This window comes from Babylonia areolata, chromosome 25 (assembly GCF_041734735.1).
Source record: "Babylonia areolata isolate BAREFJ2019XMU chromosome 25, ASM4173473v1, whole genome shotgun sequence".
Taxonomy (NCBI): Eukaryota; Metazoa; Mollusca; class Gastropoda; order Neogastropoda; family Buccinidae; genus Babylonia; species Babylonia areolata.
In genome coordinates this window covers 23,857,269-23,881,303 of record NC_134900.1, presented here as the reverse complement: position 1 = coordinate 23,881,303, position 24,035 = coordinate 23,857,269, and the positions used below count along the sequence as shown (strand labels likewise).

At 40.9% G+C, this 24,035-nt stretch overlaps 1 protein-coding gene across 4 annotated transcripts in view; it reads left to right on the top strand.

Annotated features, from left to right (window-relative positions):
- The window catches only part of LOC143299927 (regulator of nonsense transcripts 2-like), a 61,416-nt gene that overhangs the window by 12,279 nt on the left and 25,102 nt on the right, over positions 1-24,035 (top strand). For all 4 annotated transcript variants that reach the window (XM_076613468.1, XM_076613464.1, XM_076613467.1 and 1 more), the window contains exons 10-29: positions 150-367; positions 1,777-1,819; positions 3,046-3,177; positions 4,189-4,281; positions 5,275-5,314; positions 6,100-6,158; positions 6,867-6,959; positions 8,264-8,333; positions 9,288-9,419; positions 10,584-10,678; positions 12,286-12,371; positions 13,550-13,658; positions 15,103-15,160; positions 15,690-15,745; positions 16,981-17,097; positions 17,272-17,457; positions 18,374-18,415; positions 19,149-19,250; positions 20,273-20,332; positions 23,181-23,319. In XM_076613468.1, the coding sequence (XP_076469583.1) occupies positions 150-367; positions 1,777-1,819; positions 3,046-3,177; positions 4,189-4,281; positions 5,275-5,314; positions 6,100-6,158; positions 6,867-6,959; positions 8,264-8,333; positions 9,288-9,419; positions 10,584-10,678; positions 12,286-12,371; positions 13,550-13,658; positions 15,103-15,160; positions 15,690-15,745; positions 16,981-17,097; positions 17,272-17,457; positions 18,374-18,415; positions 19,149-19,250; positions 20,273-20,332; positions 23,181-23,319 (1,930 nt within the window). The remainder of the gene's footprint in view (positions 1-149; positions 368-1,776; positions 1,820-3,045; positions 3,178-4,188; positions 4,282-5,274; positions 5,315-6,099; positions 6,159-6,866; positions 6,960-8,263; positions 8,334-9,287; positions 9,420-10,583; positions 10,679-12,285; positions 12,372-13,549; positions 13,659-15,102; positions 15,161-15,689; positions 15,746-16,980; positions 17,098-17,271; positions 17,458-18,373; positions 18,416-19,148; positions 19,251-20,272; positions 20,333-23,180; positions 23,320-24,035) is intronic.

The window sequence follows — 24,035 nt, the reverse complement described above, 5'->3', positions numbered from 1 at the left end:
CAGACACACGCACTATAATGATGACTTCAGCAGAGGGCAAAGTTGGGTGGGTAGGAGGCAGAAGATTGCAGACAATTAGCTATGCTTCATCACACCCAAAGGGCTGCTTTAATAGATGGGTTTTCAAGATGATTATGATGACTGTCCAGATCTCGAACCCCAGCAAGTACCGGGTGGACCTGCGGTTCTTTGGGGAGCTGGTGTCGGTAGGGTTGTTCCGGGCCAAGGAGGGGCTGTCAGTGCTGGCCAGTCAGCTGCAGCTGTTGGTGGCCCACGACCGCGAGGAGCACGCCCACCTCTCCATCCTCACCTCCTTCTGCAGGCACTGTGGCGACGACTACATGGGGCTGCTGCCCAGGAAGATCAGGTAGGGTAGCCTCTGAGTGTTGTCACCTGTGTGCGTCGTTTGTTTGGTGTTTATGTGTAGCCTCTGAGTGTTGTCACCTGTGTGCGTTGTTTGTTTGGTGTTTATATGTAGCTTCTTAGTATTGTCATTATATGAATACGTCATTTGTTTGATGTTTGTATGTAGCCTATAAGTGTTGTCACCTATGTACATCATTTGTTACTTGTCATGTCATTTGGGTGGTGTTTTTAAGTAGCCTTGATGTGTTGTTACCTGTGCACGTCATTTGTTTTGTGTCATGTCTTTTTGTGTGGTGTTTATAAATAGCCTTTAGGTGTTGTTACCTGTGTATATCTTTTTTGTGTGTCATGTCTTTTTGTGTGGTGTTTATAAGTAGCCTTTAGGTGTTGTTACCTGTGTATATCATTTTTTCTTTTTACGTTTTAAGTTTTGATTGTTTGACATTCTTTTTGTATGTTATATCATGAAATCTCAGTGTGTTGAGGTATTGTCATCTGTGTAAAGCATTTGTTTCTCATTGTTAGTTTTAAGTGTTTGACATTCTTTTTGTATGTTGTATAATGGAATCCAAGTGCCAACTGTCCTAAAGCCCTCTTGGCCGAGGGAGTAGAGATGTTACTTAAACAAGACACTACAATAATTGAATTCTAGCCCAGATAGTCAGGACAGCAGTTGCCTCCTCTGCTGTTCAGATGGTCATAGTTGGACTCAACTATACTACTTACACATGCATACTGGAAACGGAAATAAATGCTTGATTATCCCTTGTTTAGTCCTTTCTTTAATTTAGTGGGATGAGCTGTGGTTTGGACAAGTTTGGAAAACAATGTTGATGTCTTTTATGTTGAATACTGGAAGCAGAAATAAACACTTGATTGGTCCTGATGAGTTCTGTCTTTAATATGATGGTGGTGTGGTGTGAAGGGTTTTGGAAAGTGTAGAAAATGTCTTTTTTTTTTTTTTTTTTAACGAATAAAGTGAAATAGTCATAGGTTCACATGTTTTATGATGGCCATGTTCTTTGTGTACAAAAGCAGACTCTTTGAATTAAAGCCAATTGTACCAAATGTTTATTTAAAGATCTCAAATTGGCAAATGAAGTTGACATGTATGCTTTTAGAATGAATATGGACTATGACAGATTTGTACAGGAAAGGGCACTGTATGATTGTACAAGACTAAGCTTTATAATATCACAAGGAATCAGTATGTACATGAATATTTATTGTGCTGCCTGTATTATATTGATGTGGAATTGTCAGTATTCATTGCAACATCATGTTTTAACTTCTTAATATACACATTGAATTTGTATCTGTAAGCCTTTGTCTGGATAAAATTGTTGGAAAGAAGATAATTGCAGGTTGAGAACTGTGTACTATAGCAGCTCTCCTGCTGTTCTCTTACAGGTTGCTGGCAGAAAAACACGGCAGGGACATTCCTCGAAGTGAGGTCAGTGAAGGATTTCCATTTTTAATGTTTTCTTGTGTTTGTTTGAAATTTAATATCATTAAGGTCCTATCACCTTTTATGGCCATCAGGGCAATGAATTGACATCCATTGTGTCATTGGCATTAGAAGGTGGGACCCAGTCCTTTTCTTTCGCAATTTTAACCTTCTCCAACTGAAGTCCGGTACCCATTCACGCCTGGGTGGAGTGAGGAAAATAGGAGAAAAGTGCCTTTCCCAAGGACACAACACCATGCTGAAACCAGGCCTTGAAACCTGATCACCGGTGAACACAGGATCAGAAGTCCAACACCTAACCAGCTTCGCTACAGCGCCTTCCTTTATTTCATTAGTTAGATATGAGACAAAAATATATAGACTGAGACTAAGCCATGATTGCTGTTTGTAGGGGGTTTAGTAGGTGGTGCCCTAAATATGTTGAACCCTAACAGGCACTAACGAACACCTCGGAAGTGACTCAGCAGCAGTGCAGGGTCTTCTCTGGTATATGGCCTCTTGGTGACCTATAATTGATGGTTCCCTGTGGATTGCTGGAACTGGGACGGTGACAGACGGTGTGGCCGTGTATGGGGGAATCGGAATGAAAGGTGTGGGAGTAATGCCACTGAAATGGTGCAGATAACAACAACAAAAAAACCCCAAGAAAAACCAAAACAGTATAACACCAGCAAGGTGACAGAAGCGTATTTTGGGTGGGGAGATGGAAGGGGGGGAGTAAAAAGCTGCCAACAGCAGTGAAATTTGTCAACATTGCCAGCTGGTATTTGATCCAGGGTCATTGGTTGCTGAATGTGAAACATTCATACAAATGCATATATGTACATACAGGTACATGCATATACTTATGATATAGAAATATCACATTACTGGGCTTACTAGCTACTACACTGTCTCTCTTCTTTTTTTTCATTTATTTTTTTCAATTGATTTCAGTTAATAGTTCATAGAATTACAAATGCCAGAGAAATTCCTGAAATCTGATTCTGGTCGCCATGGTGTTGTCTTCTGCTCTGTCTTTGGTTCTCTTTCTCTTCTTTACACTCAAATAAAAGCTCATGACAATTCGCTCCATAACATTCTCTATGATCGCTTTCAGACCCATTGTGTTCCCATGTTCAGACACTCCACAATCAGCTGCCACTTTGTCTCTGTACCTTGCACTTGAAATGATCTCCCTTTATTGGAATGATCTCCCTTTATTGTGGCAGATGCTGCCCCCGGAGCGTCAGAAAGCGTGCCGGAACTTACTGAAGGAGTACTTCTCTTCCCTGATACGTCACGTCACCAATGACCACCAGACCATCAAGGGCATGGAGCGACAGAACCGGAAAATACTGCAGGTAGGGTATCAATGATTTATTCATTACAGGCCTTTATCTACGCTGAAGGGGTGTTCCAACTGTACATAATATAAGCTACTTGAAGTTTGAAGAACATGTAATAACTGTAAGGAAAACAATATAAAATACATGAAGTTTGAAGAACATATAATGATTGTAACAAAAACAATATAAGCTGCATAAAGTTTGAAGAACACAAAATGATTGCAATGAAAACAGTATAAGCTGCACGAAGTTTGAAGAACATGTAATGATTGTAACGAAAACAATATAAGCTGCATGACGTTTGAAGAACAGGAAATGATTGTAACAAAAACAGTTTAAGCTGCATGATTTTTGAAGGACATATAATGATTGTAACAAAAACAGTATAACCTACATGACATTTGAAGAACAGGTAATGATTGTAACAAAAACAATGGATGAATTGGGAAAAGAAGAAACAAAACAGTTAAGAAATAGCTATTTCTCTAAACTTAAATGCCTTGTACAAATTAAAGAAAAATTACTTACAACAATAACTTTAGTACTTGTCAACACTAAGCTTAACTTGAACACACATGGCTGTTTATAGTATTCAGGCCAATGAGTCTCTCCTTTTGATTAATGCATAATGATGCTGAAGGTAGGCTAGTTGTGAGTGTGTGTGATGTTTTTATGTGCCACCGTCTGACTAGATAGAACTTTACAGAACTCGTTGCTGCAGCACAGATGATCCTTAGTTACCACACATAAATTGTCCAACATGTCTGCACAGATTGCAAGAAGATGACATGGCAACGTTAGAACATTTGATCGTCTGCAGGAAAAAAACAACCTTGTCAGATATTTTTTTTCAGTGTTCTTCCCCCCACAAAAAAAGAAAAAAGAAAAAAAAGGGTGACACTTCACGATAAAACAGTAATCATCTGTAAGTCCCTGGAAGTTATATTTTCCTCATATTCTTTCATTGTGTGTTGTCATTGTCATTGTCAGTAGATCACTGCAGTGTTGGCTTTGCTGCGCTTTCAGACCAAGGGAGAGCTGACCCAGGAAAGAAGAGACAACTACGAGTCAGCCTACAATGCCTTTCACAAGCTTCACACCAGTGCTTCCGCCCTGGCTGTGAGTCTGCACTGCAGTGATAAGTCTGCCTGAGTTACCCCTGTGGTGATGCTATGGGCTCTTTTACTGTCAGTCGTTTTCTGGAAAATTGATGCTAGAAATGTCCCCCTTTCTATCACTTTCTGGGCTTTTGTCCTTTTCTGTCTATTGTCGCTTGCTGTCTTCTGTTTTGCTTTGCTGGTCCATTCATCTGTGTTTGTTCTAGTAAGCTTTGAATACTTTGGGTATTTTTCTGTATTTGATGACTGGGTGCTCTTACTGTGTTGTGTTGTTTTTTGCATGAAGGACATGTCAGGTGCCCATTGGTAATTTCTCTTTTTGTTTATTGATATTGATATGGTTATGTATTGTATGAATGAGTGAATGAATATATATATGTATTTATATATATATATATAGAGAGAGAGAGAGAGAGATGACACCTATCCCCAGATAGATAGATAGATGGCACCTATCCCCAGTCAGAGACCAAGCTCTAAGTACTTTGCAGACAAAGAAGCATTTGGACAACAGGGTAAAGTTGACTGATAGTTGCCTTTATGGCAATCATTCATTCATTTCCTGCGTCATTCATTCAGGCTTCAGTCACACACACACACACGTGCACGCACGCACGCACGCATGCACACACACACACACACACACACACACACACAAAAGCGCGCGTGCATGCGCCATATATGCACACCCACACACACACACACACACACACACACACACACACACACACACACACACACAAATGTTCAGTTTTTTAGTCCTCTGATGAAAAATTGGCAGAACTGTCAACATTAGAATCAGGCCTTAGGTCTGTGTGCGTGAATGTGACAGTACTCGTGCCTGATTGTTCCAGAAGGTTCTACAGAATCAGTGTTGACAGTTTTTCAGCCTTGGTGTGGCCCTTGTGGTCAGCTGGGCTGTGAGCAACAGAGACAGAAAGGTGTTCTGGTAGTGATTTGACTTCTCTCTTTCTTTTTTCTTTTTTTCCAACAGGATTTGCTGGATGAGGACATGCCAGAATTCCCTGCAGAAGGTGAGTTCTGTGTAGTTTATTCTTCTTCTTCTTCTGCGTTTGTGGGCTGCAATTCCCACGTTCACTCGTATGCACACGAGTGGGCTTTTACGTGTATGACCGTTTTTACCCCGCCATGTAGGCAGCCATACTCCGTTTTCGGGGGTTGTAGTTTATTCAACTTGACTCAGTGATGCAGATTGACACTTTCACATTGCAAGTAGGGAACTCGTGGCGTTTATAATAAAAAAAATAAGTTATACACACGGAAACATACATGGATAGGTAGACCAAACACGAAGTATATGCACACAAACATGCAAAGACACATCTGAACACATGCACATGCACACACACACACACACACACACACACACACACACACACACACACACACACACACACACATGCACCCACACATTACCGGCAAAAGTTCAAGAAGTACAGCTGGTCAAAAAGATGGCAGAGGTGTGTTTTGAGAGGCTTTAAATAAAAAATAATTAGATAATAAACAGAACTGGGGAATCCATGTGACAGCCTGAGAAGGCCAGTTTGTTCCTTTTTTTCTGATTCATTTATGTATTTATTTGTTTGTAAATTAGATGTCATTTCATTGTTGTATGTTTTCAGTTTTTGTGTGTGTGTGTGTTTTAAAACTATAGTTCAAACTAAAGTTTAATTGGCCATTGCACTTGTGACTTAGGTACTGAGCAACATTGTGTTTGAGGATATTTTGTTATGTGAAACCTCCCAATTTACTCTTAATCACTGATACTTTGAATGTTTACTTTTTGTTTATTGCACAGAGTCTTCAGAGGATGGTGGGGGTACTTTTGACATCTTTAACCCTTTGAAGGATGCAGAGGTAAGTAGTTTGATTATGCTAAATATTTCGGTGCTTTTATGTATAATGAGAATTATACCAGCATGCATAAGAGAAGCAGATGCAAGCAGATGCAGGCAGGCAGGCAGATTGACAAGAGTTGTAGAATAGAAAATGTAAATTCCAAGAAGTGAATCTGAATGTCTCACTTAATGTGCTGTTCCAGATAATAAAAATGTGCAACATTTTAATGTAGGGTAATGTAATGTGACACAATGTGATGTGACAAACTGTTATACAAAAATATATGTATGCATATGTGCGTGTGTGTATTATGTGTCTATCTTTTGATATCTGTTTATTTAAGTTTCTTTGAGCCTGCAATTGATTTTTTTTTATGAAAATATGTATTTGATGAACAATGTTTCAGTTGTTTAACATCCAGTTCTTTTTGTTTGTGTAACAAAAATGGAAATTAAATGTTTTATTTGAATATTAGTAGCAATAAATCCAGACCATGACTTTGGTATGAACTTTTGATATGAGATTGTGATATTTCAGCTTTAACTATTTTAAATCCACAAAGTTGTCAGTGAAGAATTTTTTCCTAGATATAATTTTGCAGTTTCAGTGTATAGTAATCAACCTCTTTTTCAACACTCAAATTTTTCATTATTAAAGCAAGATGTTGTCAAGGCTGAGTTCTCAAATGTGAAATGTGATTATTTTCTTCTTTTTCTGTTTTTTCAGTTTCAGTATGAAGGCGACACAAACCTGTTTGAGGATGACGACACTCGCTGTTTCTATGAAAACTTACCAGACCTCAGAGCTTTGGTTCCTGGGGTAAGCACCGTAGATTGAATGAATGATATAGATACGTAAATAGTGCCTATCCTTGGTCGGAGATCAAGCTCTAAGTGCTTTGCAAACACAGTGTCATTTGCACAACAGGCTGCCAACCTGACAGCTGCCATTTGGGCACTCACCATTCATCTCCTGTGTCATTCAATCAGGTTTCAGTCGTGCACACAAGCACACTCATACAGACATGTAACATTTTACGCCTATGACTGTTTTGGTTTTTTACCGCATGATGACATTGTAGGTAGCCATACTCTGTTTTCGGGGCTGTATGCATGCTGGGTATGTTCTTGTTTTCATAACCCATCGAACGCTGACAAGGACAACAGGATCTTGAACATGCGTATTTGTTCATCTGCATGTGTATACACACAAAGAGGGTTCAGGCGCTTGCAGGTCTGCACATATGTTGACCTAGGAGATCAGAAAAATCTCCATCCTTTACCCAGCAGGCACTGTTACTGAGATTTGAACCCGGGACCCTCCAACGCTTTAACCACTCAGCTATTGCAGCTGATGGAATCCTTTGAACTTAGATTAGATTAATCTTCAGCGGCCTTGCCTGCCAGTGCTGACAGCAAATTTTCCCTTTCCAGCAGACAGCCTGTGGCCTGTGGCAAGCAGAATCTTCCCTGCTGCCTTGTCTGTGGTCTGGGCAGGCATGGAAACAGAATTCCTGCACTTTGCAGTGTAAAGTCTGGGGGAACTAAGTTGTATAAATAGCTTTGAGAATGACTTAAGGAACTGTCATTAACCCTTTATAATTGATTGATGTGCAGTGGTACTAGGTGGCACAACAGCCTTGGAACAAAAAAAGTGGCTGGTGGGTTTTTCCCACTCCATGCTGTTGGGATTTCCAGTGCCAAATAAATGTTGGTCATGAGAAAGCGTGGTACTGTTGTCTGTCTCAGTTATGATGATGCAGTCATAATTCAAATGCATCATAAACAGTGAAAGAATAAGAATTTGAATGTAGCGCAGTAAGTGAAAGGTTTGCTGTTTCCACTGATACCAAATGCATTACTGCTAGTTACTGGCTAGGTACCATAAAAAGAATGACTAAGTGGCAAGACATACCTGTTGGCAATGTCTGTCTGTTCTGCACAGTCATGCATGACACAGACTCCTGCCCACATCTGGATAGTATTGACTCAAGTTCAGTGTACAAACACTCACGCATGCATGCATGCAGACTCATGCAGACACACACATGTAGAAACATACATGCACACACTAATTCCAAGTGACTTTCTAATCCACTCCTTCACATGTTCCTTTGATGGCAGATTTTGTACAAAGATAGCGAGCATTCCTCCAAAGAAGGAGCCAAGGAAGCTGATCCATTAATGGAGGAAGGTAAACTAATAATAATGATAACGCCAGTGATGATAATTATGCTTTTGTATCAACATAACACATACACACAAAAAAACAGTTGGTGGAGTAGGGGAGGTTGAGGGAGGTGAAAGATATTTGTAATTTTTGCCAAAAAATCGTCAACCTCGCAAAAAAAAAAAAAAATAAAAATCACGAAAATGAAAACAATGCTCAAAGTATATAACAGAATATGTTTCATTGAAGGAAAACTTTCCAAGATGACAAAAATCAGTCGCGCATGGAAATGTGTATTCCCCCGAATAGAAGGGTAGTAACTTACTGAGGAAGGCTGCAAGTCACAGCTACTTTTAATTTCTTCCCGTGGTTTGAATAGTAGTTTGCTCAGGACAGGAATTGGACTGCTGCTGGAGACTGCACCAGTGGGTTATTGTAAGAATGTTAGATTAAATGTAATTTTATGGGAAAATTTCATTAAAAAAAAAAAGCATTGTAATGTTCTGAGTTTGGATATATGCAGGAGAGTTTCCGTAGGCAGAATAAAACATTTTGCAACTAACTTGTGCATTTCTGTGGTTTCACACCACCTTCCTCAGCAAAACTGATACATGCACAAACACACTCACACACACAGGCTGTGAGTGAACTGAGTTCACAGCAGCATTGATGTGCCACAGGCGCCTGACAGTGGTGTTCATGACATACTTAATGCATACCTCTAGTCTGCGTGTATGTGTGAGTGTGTGTGTGAATGCATGATTTGAGTGTGTTTGCGTGTGCGTGCGTGCATGTTTGTGTATGTGTGTGTGTTCCTTTGCATGCCTGTGTGTGTGTGTGTGCATCTGTGTTTGTTTTAACCCATTTTGTGTACAGCACCTATATAGAGAATGGGCGCTATTTAAAATCAGATAATTATTATTATCATGATCAGTATTAATGTTATTCATTGGTTTGCTGGGTGCTGTGTGTGACCAGACCTGGGAGAGCTGGAGGTGGAGGAGGTGGAGAAGGAGATAGAGACAGCCAGGATTGAGGAGAGCATGAAGGACGCCGACACCACCCTCACTGAGGACGACAACAACCCCGAGCTGGCCCCGGAACCTGAAGGTGGGTCTGCCTCCCTCCCTCCCTCCCTCTCTCTCTCTGCCATAATACTAACTCACTCGGCACAGCCATTTTTTAACCCCCTCACAAAGACTCCACCCAGTGTCTAATGGGTGTCTGAATGGCTCAGCCTATAGCGTTTGTCGTTATAAATGAGCTATTCTTTGTGTTCACCCACCTCTACAATGTGAGAACCTTCCCCTTGTAACATATTAACGATGTCAGCAGTGGTGAAACGCTGTCATCGTGTCTTCTGTCGGTCGTATGGTCGGACAGCAACGAAGATCCGCCACTCTTAGGTCAGTCTGAATTGTAATCCAGGTGTGCTTCAGGGTCTTGAGGTCTCCTTCCACTGTTCTGCACAAGGTGTTCTTTGGCTTTCCTCTCTTGCATCTTCCTTCTGGTGTCCAGTGAAGGGTTGTCTGGGTGATGTTACAATGTTCTCTTTGTATGACGTGTCCAATCTGTTTCCACCGTCTTCTCATGGTGATGGTCTCAATGTTCTCAGCCAAGAAATGTGGTCACCCCTGAAACGTGGTCACCCAGAAATGGGTCTTCATGTGTTGGATGAATGACATGCCCCCATAAAGTTATTCATTCATGATGAAATAAAAAGGTTGAAGGTTCCATAACTTTGACAAGTATATGGGCAGTGAATTCATATCCACTGTGCCTACTCTTGGGCTTGGGATGGGAAGGTGGGGCCCAATCCTTTCTTTCGGCCATTTCAACCTTTCCCAGCTGAAGTCATGTACATTTTCAAATGCACATGGGTAGAGTGAGGAAAATGCCTTTTCCATGGCCCGGTTTAGGCATGGTGTTGTGTCCTTGGGGAATGACACTTTACATTGATTTTCTCTCTTTCCATCCATGTGTGAATGGTTACCTGACTTTGGACAGGGAAGGTTAAAACAGCGGAAAGAGAGGGTTGGGCCCTGCCTTCCTTTGCCAAGCCCTGGACACAGCGTATATGAATTCACAACCCTGAAGAAGGCTGTGGGACCTTTAACCTTTTTAACTGTTTTTAGAGTATGCTTTTAGTTTACTGGGGGTTCTGGCTCACTTTGACCTTTGACCCCCAAATTGCCCTCAGTCCCTTAATGGTCCTCATTCAATTTTTTTTTAATTTTTTTTTTACAATTTTGTACGGTCAGTTAATTTTTGCAGAAGAGGACATGGAGACGGGGACACTGATGAAGCAGCAGTTTGATGCCTATCTTCTGTCACTGCCAACCTGTGTCAACAGGGACCTCATTGATAAGGTCAGCAAGGGAAAATACACATGCATTAACAAACACACGCGTGCACACACACGCACGCACACACGCACGCACGCACTCACTCACTCACTCACTCACTCACTCACACACACACACACACACACACACACACACGCACATATGCGCATGCGCGCGCATAGAAACACTATATTAAGAGCATGGAACAAATTACATAAAAACAGTCGTAATAATGGTGATGATGATAATAATGATAGTAATAATAATGATAGTAATAGTTATAATAACAAAAGTTGTGTACATCTGACAAAGAAGAAGAAGATAATGATAAGAATAATAATGATAATAATGATAGTTTATTTATGTTGGGCCTTTCAGTAAAGTAATATTCAAGGCACATCAGAATAATAATGATAGTTTATTTATGTTGGGCCTTTCAATAAAGTAATAATCAAGGCACATCAAATATGTAAAACATGATTATGAAGAAAGGTTTTGCCCACATCAGAATAATAATGATAATAATGATAGTTTATTTATGTTGGGCCTTTCAATAAAGTAATAATCAAGGCGCATCACATATGTAAAACATAATTATGAAGAAAGGTTTTGCATAAATATCATAATCACAAGTGAGATTTCTACTATCACCTGTTCCCACACCCTCACTACCATGCATACAACAGTCACCTGAACCACTTAGTGAACATCCAGGTATCATTCACGTGATCATAACATGCATACACACATATGCTCGCTACTACCCATCTGTAACAGTCAAAAGGAAAAAGAAATAAACTTGTCTGTTGTGGACACAGTCTACATGGTTTTTACAGATGCATTAACACACACACACACATGCACACACACACACACACACACACACACACACACACACACACACACACTTGTAGTCTGGTAAAGTCTTGGAAAAAGGAGATAACCATTTCTAGGGTTGGACAGTGTGCTTCACATCTGTAACCTCTGTAGTAGAGATAATCTACTTCCCATCTGTAACATATGTAGTGGAGACAGTCTACTTCACATCTGTAACCTCTGTAGTGGAGACAGTCTGCTTCACATCTGTAACCTCTGTAGTGGAGACAGTCTACTTCACATCTGTAACCTCTGTAGTAGAGATAATCTACTTCCCATCTGTAACATCTGTAGTAGAGACAGTCTACTTCACATCTGTAACCTCTGTAGTAGAGATAATCTACTTCCCATCTGTAACATCTGTAGTGGAGACAGTCTACTTCACATCTGTAACCTCTGTAGTAGAGATAATCTACTTCCCATCTGTAACATCTGTAGTGGAGACAGTCTACTTCACATCTGTAACCTCTGTAGTAGAGATAATCTACTTCCCATCTGTAACATCTGTAGTGGAGACAGTCTACTTCACATCTGTAACCTCTGTAGTAGAGATAATCTACTTCCCATCTGTAACATCTGTAGTAGAGACAGTCTGCTTCACATCAAACATCTGTGATGCCAGTTAAAAGGCAAAAGAATAAACTCATCTCAGGTTTTTCCTTGCTTCTGTTATCAGTTTATTTTCATGTCCATGTGGATTGTATCTGTATGAGCAGTCCCCCCCCCCCCACCCCTTTTTTTTTCTTTTTTAACAGGCAGCCATAGAGTTCTGCATGAACTTCAACACCAAGGTCAATCGAAAGAAACTGGTGCGCACACTCTTCACGGTGCATCGAACACGGTAAGGGGGTAATGACTGTAGAATAATGCTACATTGCTTCTGTTAGATGTTATTAGAGGTGTGTGTGTGTGTGGTGTGGTGTGTGTGTGTGTGTGTTGATATTGATAATAATTAGGAGAAGAATGTACATTTGTATAGTGCCCTTTCTAAGAGCTCAGGGTGCTTTACATAAAAGAAAAAGTTACAGCTTGCAAGAACCACTCTTGACCACTCTCTGTCACTCTCCTGCTCTCCCTCCCCCTCTCCCTTCCCAAGCCCCCTTTTCTCATTCCTCACAGATACAAAGTGAGTTGGACAGCATGGGGTGGTGTTGCAGATCTAGGAAACAGAATGCTTACAGACAGGTTCTGAAAAGATGAGATTTCAGTGAAGCGTGAAAGGCAGAGACAGAGCCATGTGAACGGATATCATGTGGTAGTTTGATCCAGATATGTATTAGACCCTATGAGTTCCAAAATTATTTGTAATTTTTGCAAAAAAATTTAAAAAAAAAATAAAGAAAGAAATCACCAACCTCTCTCTCTCTCTCTTTCACACACACACAAACACACCACACACACATACACACACACACACACACACACACAACACTCACACAGCAAAAAAACAACAACAACAAAAACGCAACAGCACACACACACACACACACACACACACACACACACACACACACACACACACACACTTCATAAATGCTCGAAATTATAAGAGTATTTGTTTTATTGAAAGAATATACCCAATATTACTAACAGTATTGTTTCTTTTTCCTGTTTGCAAGTGTATTTTACTATCAAAGTGGGGTTTTCTACGTAATTTTGCCATGGACAACCTTTTTGTTGCTGTGGGCTCTTTTACATGTGCTAAGTGTGTGCTGCACAGGGAGCCTTGTTATTGTCTCTGATTCAAGTGACCAACACCCAGACCACAACTTACAGTCTATTAGAGGGTGAAGTTAAAAAAAAAAAAAAAAAAAAAAAATCCTGTTCTGTGTATGAGAATCTCTCATGGGCACTTACTTCCTAGTCAGGAGCATTTCCACAGGTCCACCACACCATGTTTACTTGTCATTGATTCATAAGTCTATGCCTGTTCCATAAACTTAGGATCATTTTTAAGCACTGCTAAGATCACTTGTGAACAGGAATTGCATATGTTTGTGTTCATGATTGTACCACTAGATACGACTTGCTGCCATTCTACGCTCGACTGGTGGCCACCTTGAGTCCTTGCATGCCAGACGTGGCCACAGACCTGGTGCATAATGTCAAGAGTGATCTTCGATGGCATGTAAGTTTATTTTACGTCTCAACTACCCCTGAAAATGGAGTATGGCTGCCTACATGGTGGGGTAAAAACAGTCATATACCCAAAAGCTCTCTCATTGATACAAGTGAACATGGGAGTTGCAGCCCACAAATACTTAGGAAGAAATTCTTTAACTGGTGAACCTTTGTCAGATGAGATCATTGTGGCATATTGAAAGTGCGGTTACTACTTTTCATTTACTTTGAAGTGGAGCAATTAATTTTACTGAACAGAAGTAATGCCGTCCCAAGAGGAAGAAGTCCAGATACAGAGTGGTGACTGACATCCTGACCTGTAAGCTCTGTCTTATCTCGGTGAGGTGACAGCCCTTCACTGACATCCTGACCTGTAAGCTCTGTCTTATCTCACTGAGGTGACAGCCCTTCACTGACATCCTGACCTGTAAGCTCTGTCTTATCTCACTGAGGTGACAGCCCTTCACTGACATCCTGACTTGTAAGCTCTGTCATCTCTGTGAGGTGACAGCCCTTCACTGACATCCTGACCTGTAAGCTCTGTCTTATCTCAGTGAGGTGACAGCCCTTCACTGACATCCTGACCTGTAAGCTCTGTCTTATCCCAGTGAGGTGACAGCCCTTCACTGACAACCTGTTTTATCTCAGTGAAGTAACAGCTCTTCACTGACATCCTGACCTGTAAGCTCTGTCTTATCTCAATGAGATGACAGCTCTTCACTGACACCCTGACCTGTACGCTCCATCTTACTCAGTGAGGTGACAGTCCTTCACTGACAACCTGACCTGTACGCTCTGTCTTATCTCAATGAGATGACAGTCCTTCACTGACACCCTGACCTGTACGCTCCATCTTACTCAGTGAGGTGACAGTCCTTCACTGACACCCTGACCTGTACGCTCCATCTTACTCAGTGAGGTGACAGCCCTTCACTGACATCCTGACCTGTACGCTCTGTCTTATCTCAGTGAGGTGATAGCCCTTCACTGACATCCTGACCTGTACGCTCTGTCTGATCTCAGTGAGGTGACAGCCCTTCACTGACATCCTGACCTGTACGCTCTGTTTTACTTAGTGTGGTGACAGCCCTTCACTGACAAGCATACTTGTCAGCAGCAGACAAGGGATTCAGTGTGACCATGTGATAAAAGAAAGGAGACCAGACATATAAAGTTAACATATTAAATGATACACTATCTGTGCAGAAATACGCACATATTGGAATTGAAAGTAAAAGTCTAAAACAGTGATGTCCAAAAAACTTAATCCCAAAAGAATCTTTGTGACAGAAATGCCAGCACTCAGAATGTCAGTCATTTTATTGAGGTTCATAACATTTGAAATTTTTGGCCTTTGGTGTCATAGATGTGTTTTTTTTTTTTTTTAATTCCAAGTTTTACAGTTTTGTCACAAAAAACCTGTATTAGCTTTGTTCTGTGTATTGTTTCAGATGAGGAAGAAGGATCAGATCAACATTGAATCCAAACTGAAGACTGTCCGCTATCTGGGTGAGTCGCTGACTGACTTTGGTGTCATCTCAGTTTGCCTATTCCTGTTTCACCTATTCCCACTTCGCCTGTGTATTCATTTGTGGTGTGTGTGTGTGTTTTAAAAAAGGAACATAAAATTGTGTGTGTGTGAGATAGGCAGAAAATGCAAGGGAGGAATGGTGGATAGGCAAAAAACAGGACAAAGATTCCAACTCTCAAAGAGGCCTCTGAGAGTGGCGGCACAATCAAAGAGTTGGTGAATCAGGAATAGGCAAATCAGACCTTCTGATTTTTTATTTGGGTAATACCATTGTATGTGTGTATGTGAATTATGCACCTGTATATTTTTGTCTGTGCAAGTGTGTGTGTGAGTATGTTACACACATGTGTATCTATGCTGGTGTTTGTGTATGTGTTAAACACATTACACATGTCTGTGTTTTTGTCATTGTATGCACGTTTTCGTGTCTGCTTGTATATGTGTGTAAAAGAATATAACTGCTTTCAAGAAACTAAAAACTGGATTTTTTTTCCTTATGAAACACAGGTGAGCTGGTGAAGTTCAACATGTGTCCAAAAAGTGAGGCACTGCATTCGCTGAAGGTCAGTAGTACAGGTGTTGTTTTTTTGTATGGTTATGTAGTGTTTTGAGCTGTTTATCTCGCCACTTGCTTCACATGTTGTACCCCATCGGTGCAGCTGCACTGCTGTTGGACCAGCCCTATGATCACTGAGTGCATTTTGGGAGCCATACTTCATTCACAGATACATTGTTATCAATATGCACAGTCCCTTTGAAAACACCAGCAAACAGTGTTAAAATATTGCAGAGGTTTAAACCAACCAGCTTAAAGCACATAGGGGGAATTAAACTGATTGAGTGAGAAAGTGAAAATGAATATGTTAACTAGAGCATGGCAATATCTGTAACTGGTCAAAGGGAAGACAGTGTCTGTTTACAGAAAAATCAGTACACAAAGTACAAAGTGTTAAAAGCAAAAATTTTAAGATTCATCATGAAAATGATCACTTTTCTATTATGGTCTTATTGTTTTATTTTTTACAATGTGTAATTTCTGTAAATATTATGTGAACTTTCAAATGGAGGTTATTCTGGTAGACTCCTGTGTTTTATTTTTATTTTTTTGGTTTAATTAAGAGTATTAGTTATTACCTGTTTCTTCACTGAGGATTGTTGAAGGTTAGCACACTTTCTGTAAATTACATTTTGTTGTGCATCATACATATATCACAAAAAGTTATGGACCACTTGATTGAAGCAGGTGTGTTTTCCTAAAATGTTAAGAAATGGAGAGATTATTTGAATTATGCAGGCTGCATGTGGTCTCTCACTGATCACATTAACGGCTCTTTTATGCATACTCACTCATTAAATGGCTTTAAGAATGCGTTTGAAAAATCATATGTTTCAGGTAAAATTTGACAGTTTTTCAGTTGTGTATAGCAGTGGTTTGTCAATTGTAAAAAGTGGAAGTGCTTGTGAAAAAAAAACAACACCTGTGGTTATGAGCTGCACTGATTACACTGGCTGTATACACCGTGGTTTGTTGGAAATTCAGCATCATTTCACCATGCCCCCAGGAAGAAAAGTGGTCCTTAACTTTTTATGAACCGTATGAATTACTGTAATTACATGATTTAGGATTTATCCATGGTCAACACCGACCAATGGAGGCCAATGATGGATTACTGTACATACAATTACAGGCCTGTTGGATCACATGGCTGTTCTATATGTTGGATATTTTTAAACAGTTTGAGCAATATCTAACCCACTGCTTGCTGTATGTGTCTTTTCTGCTTTCCTACCTGTTCAGATGTTGATGTTTGACTTCTCCCACCACAACATTGAGATGGCTTGCGCATTGTTAGAGACCTGTGGGCGATTCCTGTACCGCTCGCCAGACTCGCACTACCGCACCAAAGTCTATCTGGTGAGTGATATGTCAGTGATGTCTGCAGATTGCCCAGTGTTTAGTACGTCAAGACGTTTTAAATGTCGGTATTACCATTGTACAGCGCAGTTGAGCATGTTTTACATGGAAAGGTGCTTTATGAATTAAATTATAGTATTGTTTTTTTTTTTTAATTTTACAACTCTGTTGCAGGATGTGATGATGCGCAAGAAGACGGCACTGAGCCTGGACTCGCGCTACGAGACGATGATTGAGAACGCCTACTTCTACAGCAACCCCCCAGAGAACCCGCAGTCCACACGGGTGGAGAGACCCCCCATGCACAACTACATCCGTCGCCTCCTCTACAAAGACCTGTCCAAGATCACCACTGAGAAGGTGGGAGCATCTCATCGGTGCTGTGTGTGGTTTGTCATTGTCCATGTGAAGACTGTTTCTTCTGGTGTAAGAGAGGAGAGGGCAGGTTCTGAGAGGTGGAAGGGGGGAGGGTGAGTGTGTGTTAGGGATGGATGGAGGAGAATAATGTGTGTGGGGGTGATTACGTTTCAATATATTCATACTTTCTTAACTTGCTTGTTGCTTTCTTAGCTTATGTGAGGAGAATAATGTGTTGTCTTCAGTGTGTGTGTGCGTGATTATGTTTTGGTATATACATACTTTCTTAACTTGCTTGTAGTTGTCTTAGCTTTGGTTTATTGTTTACATTTTATATTAATGTTTACGCATATCAAACAGTGAATTTCTGTTCCTGTATATGGACAGTAAACCTGGAGTATGGAGTCTTGAATGTGTCTGCGTCTCTGTAATCTTCCTTTTTGTGCAAGTTGAATCTGACGAATTTCTGTACCAATATTTGGAAAATAAACCAGTCTTCGAGTTTTTTTAGTGTGTCTGCATCTTTAATCTTTTCTGTCTTGGGCAAGTTAAATTCTGGCGATTTCTGTACCTGTGTTTAGAAAATAAACCAGTTTTCAGTGTGTCTGTGTCTGTAATCTTTTCATTCCTGGGCAAGTCAAATCTGGTGGAGTCCACCCTCTCCAGACTGGATTTTCTTGTCAGATTTACTATCCACAAGTGACAGGTAGTACAGGGTTACATGGTTACCAGTAGTAGAAGTGAACGCCTGTGCTGACTATAGAGACGGTGGCATAGACACACAAGCAACAGACCTGGAGGAATCTGGTGGACAGTTCTGCTGTGCAGCACCCTATTGACTCTTGCAGAGCGAGGGAGAAGTGTCTGCAGAACATTGTGTTTCATGAAATGATGTTGATGTTTCCTTTCTGTTGACCAGGTTCTTCGTCAGATGAGGAAACTGAACTGGGATGATTCTGAGGTGCGTATCCATTTGGTCAATATCATCTTTTTCTTCTGTGTATGTTTGTGTGTGTGTGTGAGTGCATGTGCGTATGATTGGGCCTGTGTGTGTATGTGTACATGTTTGTGTGTTTTGTGTGTGTGTTCTTGTGTGCTTTATGTCTGACTGACCTGGCATTTAAAGCTCTTTGGGAGATTTGAAAGTGCAATATGAATGCAATTATTGCTATCATTATTATAATGTAGCTATCATAGTGCCAGCCTATATATGGAACTTTTTTTTAGGTGGGCTTGATTGTTTAAGCATAGGAATTTTGCTAGGTTGGTGGGGTTTTTAATGCTAAGCAAACTTAGCACTGTTAAGATCACTTTGCAGCCCAGCCTTGGTGTTGATTTGCCTTGGCTTGTTCCCAGAGCGAGTGGACAGCCATGGAAGTCTGGAAAAGTCTCGGGGTGGGGGTGGGGGGCGGATATCCTTTACCTTTTTCAGAATTTTAAGGAAACCTCTGACTGATACCATTCAAGAAAGAGCAATGCATTTGCAAAACTAACAAAAAGTGATGAAAATTAACACTGATACTGGGATATCTGCTGACCTCTTTCCTCAGCTGTCTTGCAGACACATTTTTCCCCCCAGTTTGACTTAGTGCTAGGAAAGGAAAATTTTCAGTCTGGTTTGGAAAAGGTCTGGGAATTTGTGTGGTCATAACTGGGAGCCATGGACTGACAGCATTGTGTGTGTGTTGATCCAGATTGCATTCTACGCCACCAAGTGTCTGACGGCAGTGTGGAACATCAGATTCAACTCAGTGCACTGCGCTGCCAACCTGCTGGCTGGTATCGCACCCTACCATGTGAGTGGCTGACGCTGTCAGCGTCGATAGTGTGAATCTGACCACGTTTCTCCTCTCCTTTGGTCCTCTCCATGGGCTGCCTGTTTGTAGTCAAATAAACCACAAGCTGTACACTTTTTCTGCAGTCATTGGCTCTGGATCAGATTATCTTTCTGAATTCACAGAATATACCATACACACACACACAGAGCGCACACATACATGCCCGAGGATACACTCAGTAAACAGCCACCCACAGGCACACACACGACATGATGATTTCAGTAGAGGGTGAAGTGGGGTGGATAGGAAGAGGAAGACTGCAGACAAACAGCTGTGCTTCATCATACCCAAGGCCTGTTTGAACAGGTGGGTTTTCAACTTTGTTTTGAAAGAGGACAGCTTGGAAAGTGACAGAGATCCAGAGGAAGAGAATTCCAGACAGAAGCTTGATTTTGAAAAGCCCTTTGGCCAGATGTCTTTGAGGAGGTTTGGGGGACTTGAAGGAGCTTTTCAACAGAAGATCTTAGAGAACAGGAAGGGGTGTAAGTATAAAGGACAGAAGATAAGAAAAATGGGAGAGATCCTTCAAAGTGGCTATAAGCCAATATGGCAATTTTTTTTTTTTTTTTTTTTTTTACTGAATTCTGTACTGGATGGGTAACCAGTGAAGTTGATGAAAGAGTGGGGTATCATGATCCATTTTTGACTTTCTGAAAATGATTCTATTCTTATCTATCTCATTGCTTATTTTTTTATTCTGTTTCAATTTTATTTCTATTTTTGTTTATTTTTATGTTTTTGGGGTTTACTTTTTCATTTATTTATCTGTTTGTTTGTTTATTCATTAATTCACTGATTGATCCATTTATTGTTATATATGTCTTTTTTTTTCCCCTCAAAGCCTGATTAAAGAGCGTTGGGTTACACTGCTGGTCAGGCATCTGCTTAGCAGATGTGGTTTAGTGTATGTGGATTTGTCCTGACGCAGTGAAGTGAAGTGAGTGAGTGTGTGTGTGTGTGTGTGTGTGTGTGTGTGACAGGAACACGTGGCCATTCAGGTGGTGGATGGGGTGCTGGAGGACATACGTCTGGGAATGGAGGTGAGGGGTGCTCAGCCTGTGGGCTGTTTTTTTCCTTTGATATGTCTTCTTCCCTCCCTCACTCTGACTCAGCTCTCTGCTGACTGGTAATTCTCGGGGCTTCCTTCATGTTTTAAACCATTCTTCTTCTTCTTCGTTCGTGGGCTGCAACTCCCACATTCACTTGTATGTGCACGAGTGGGCTTTTACATATATGACAGTTTTTACCCTGCCATGTAGGCAGCCATACTCAGTTTTCAGGGGTGTGCATGCAGGGTATGTTCTGGTTTCCATAACCCACTGCTGACATGGATTACAGGATCTTTAATGTGTATATTTGATATTCTGCTTGCGTATACACACGAAGGGAGTTCAGGCACAAACAGGTCTGCAAAAATGTTGAGAGCTGTGGGATTGGAAAAATCTCCACCCTTTACCCACCAGGTGCTGTTACGAGATTTGAACCTGGGACCCTCAGATTGAAAGTCCTAAACTTTTAACCACTCAGCTATTGCACATGTCTACAGCCTTGGCAGGCTTCCATGCCACATTGATGCAAGAAAAAACATGTAGACACATCCAGAAATATTGTGGAGGTTTGTTCCCTTTCATTATGGTTTAAACACACATTTAGGAACATGCAAAGTTTTTAAAAGAGACAAATTTTGACCCAGAGCAATGCTCGGTCTTAGGGCTGAAAGAGTTGATTGTTTTCAGGACTTTGTAAATAATCACCTTTTTTTAATTTTAATAATTACATACATGTTTTAAGTCCATGAAGGTCTTTGCCATTTTTCTTCTTTTTTTAATTAATTAATTTTTTTTAATAGATTACCCAGGTTTGTAAACATTTTAATGTATGGCTCTGTATTTTTAAAACATAAAAATTGTTCTTTTTTTTTTTTTTTTTTTTTTTTAATCTTCATTTCTGTCAAGACAAGGCACGGTAGTCACAAGTTCCACGGAAATTGAACTGAAAAGTAAAGTAATAATCTTAAAAAAAAAAAAAACAAACTCCAACCCAAAGGGATTTAGATTTCCACTGAAATCGCAGTGGTCATCTGTGCAGCAGACAGCAATTCATGAAAGCAGTGAAAGCCAGCACTCAAACATTCTGCCTTTCATCCAGGTTCCCAAAGAGATGGTTTCAGAATTTCAGGCTTTTGGTTTTTTGAAAGTTTTCAAAAGCGTTTTTTTTTTTGTTTGTTTTTTTCATGAAAAACTTGTATGCCTCACACTACTGCATAGAAATTTGGGGTGTGAGAGATAACAGTGGGTCTCCCTGCTGAACATTATTATATGAAGAAATGATCATGAAGGAGAAAACCTCTCAGTGTGATTTGTCAGATGCATGCATTTTCAATGTGATTTTCGCATACTCACTCAGAATGCAATCCACACCAAGACACAGAGCACAAGGCACAGGCAAGCAGTGAAGTACATATGTGCACACACACACAGCCCCCCACACAGACACTGGAGAGAGCCACTTATGTATTAACACCTTGACTGCTGCTGATGAGTTTGCTTGTCAGTGAAGGGATTTTGACTGAGATAGGATCGACGTTACAGGTCAGGATGTCAGTCACCATTCTGTATTTGGACTTCTTCCTCTTGGGGATATATTACTATTGTTCAGCAGAATCAGCTAGACCACTTTAAGTACACAACTGTATGTGCTTGTATTTCAAATTCATGCCACTCTGATTTCATTTGATTAATGTTGGGTTGATAAACATTTCATTTTTTATAAGACGATGATGATCAGAATGACAATGTATTTGTGTCGGCTGGAGTATGATTAAAAAGTGTATGATGTATGAATAAAAAGTGGACAGATTGACAATGCAGTTGTGTCAGATGGTGTATGATTAAAAAAATGAACAGATTGACAATGTAGTCATGTGGGATGGTGTATGATTAAAAAGTGGACAGATTGACAGTGCAGTTGTGTCAGATGGTGTATGGTTAAAAAGTGGACAGATTGACAGTACAGTTGTGTCAGATGGTGTATGGTTAAAAAGTGGACAGATTGACAGTGCAGTTGTGTCAGATGGTGTATGGTTAAAAAGTGGACAGATTGACAGTGCAGTTGTGTCAGATAGTGTATGGTTAAAAGTGGACAGATTGACAGTGCAGTTGTGTCAGATGGTGTATGGTTAAAAAGTGGACAAATTAACAGTGCAGTTGTGTCAGATGGTGTATGGTTAAAAGTGGACAGATTGACAGTGCAGTTGTGTGAGATGGTGTATGGTTAAAAAGTGGACAGATTGACAGTGCAGTTGTGTCAGATGGTGTATGGTTAAAAAGTGGACAGATTGACAGTGCAGTTGTGTCAGATGGTGTATGGTTAAAAAGTGGACAGATTGACAGTGCAGTTGTGTCAGATGGTGTATGGTTAAAAAGTGGACAAATTAACAGTGCAGTTGTGTCAGATGGTGTATGGTTAAAAGTGGACAGATTGACAGTGCAGTTGTGTGAGATAGTGTATAATAAGTAATAATAATAATGGTATTTATATAGCACTGAATCTTGTGCAGAGACAAATCAAAGCACTTTTGCACCAGTCATTCACACGCATGTATAGCTCTAAAACTGTAGAAACTAAAGACAAGGAATAGGCAGGCAAGGGAGGCTATTTTAGGAAGAGGTGGGTTTTAACGCCAGACTTGAAAGAGCTGAGTGTGGAGACTTGACGAAGCGAAAGAGGAAGTTCATTCCAATTGCAAGGTCCAGAGACAGAGAAAGAACGGCGGCCAACAGTTGAGTGTTTGAATCTGGGTATGCGCAAGCAGAGTGGATCCGAAGCCGATCATAGTGAGCGAGATGGAGTGTAGAGGTGAATAAAGCGGACCCCTTTTGTGAGCAGGTGAACCACCCTCGTTACAACCAGCGGCGTGTGAGCTGCATCAAGTACCTGGGGGAGCTGTACAACTACCGCATGGTGGAGTCGGCTGTCATCTTCAGGGTCCTCTACTCCCTCATCACCTTCGGCGTCTCCCTTGATGGTGAGTCCTTCACCTCTTGGCTGCCACACATCTGTACGTGTGAAAAAACAACACACCTTCACACCACACACATTGTGCTGTTCCCTGATAATTGAAAGGCTCCAAAATCCTCAGTGAGAGCCTAGCTAACCACATGCTTCTGAAAGAGATTGTTCATCCAGTCTCTTCTGAGTCTGGGTCCTTGACAACACATGCATCAACACTGTATCCATGACCTTGGTAAACATTTACTGACTTAGCCTGAATACAACATGCAAGGATACTTTCAAAGTGGCGCCGTTTCAGTGACATTCCTCCCAAACCACTCATTCTGAATCCCCCATACACAACCACACCTGGGTGCATGTTACGGTTTCAGCATTGGCAGTTCACAGGGAACTATTGATGTTAGGTCGCCAGTTGGGCAGACACCAGAGAAGACCCTGCACTGCTGCTGAGTCACTTTGGCGGTGTTCAGTGTGCCTGTTCTCATTTAACATACATAGGACACCACATACTAAGCCCCCTACTGATGACAATGGCTTAGTCACGGAGCCAGATTGAGTGAGCGTCCCCTCAGTGTGGAGACCACCACCATGGCCCTCCCCCTGCCCTAACGACAGTCCCTTTATGATTGCCAATACTGAAGACCTTGATGGGACTGACCCCAAGCATGGAAGTAGAGGGGGATAGATGTATTAAAGGTGCTTTATTATCTCAAAAAAAAAAATTATTGA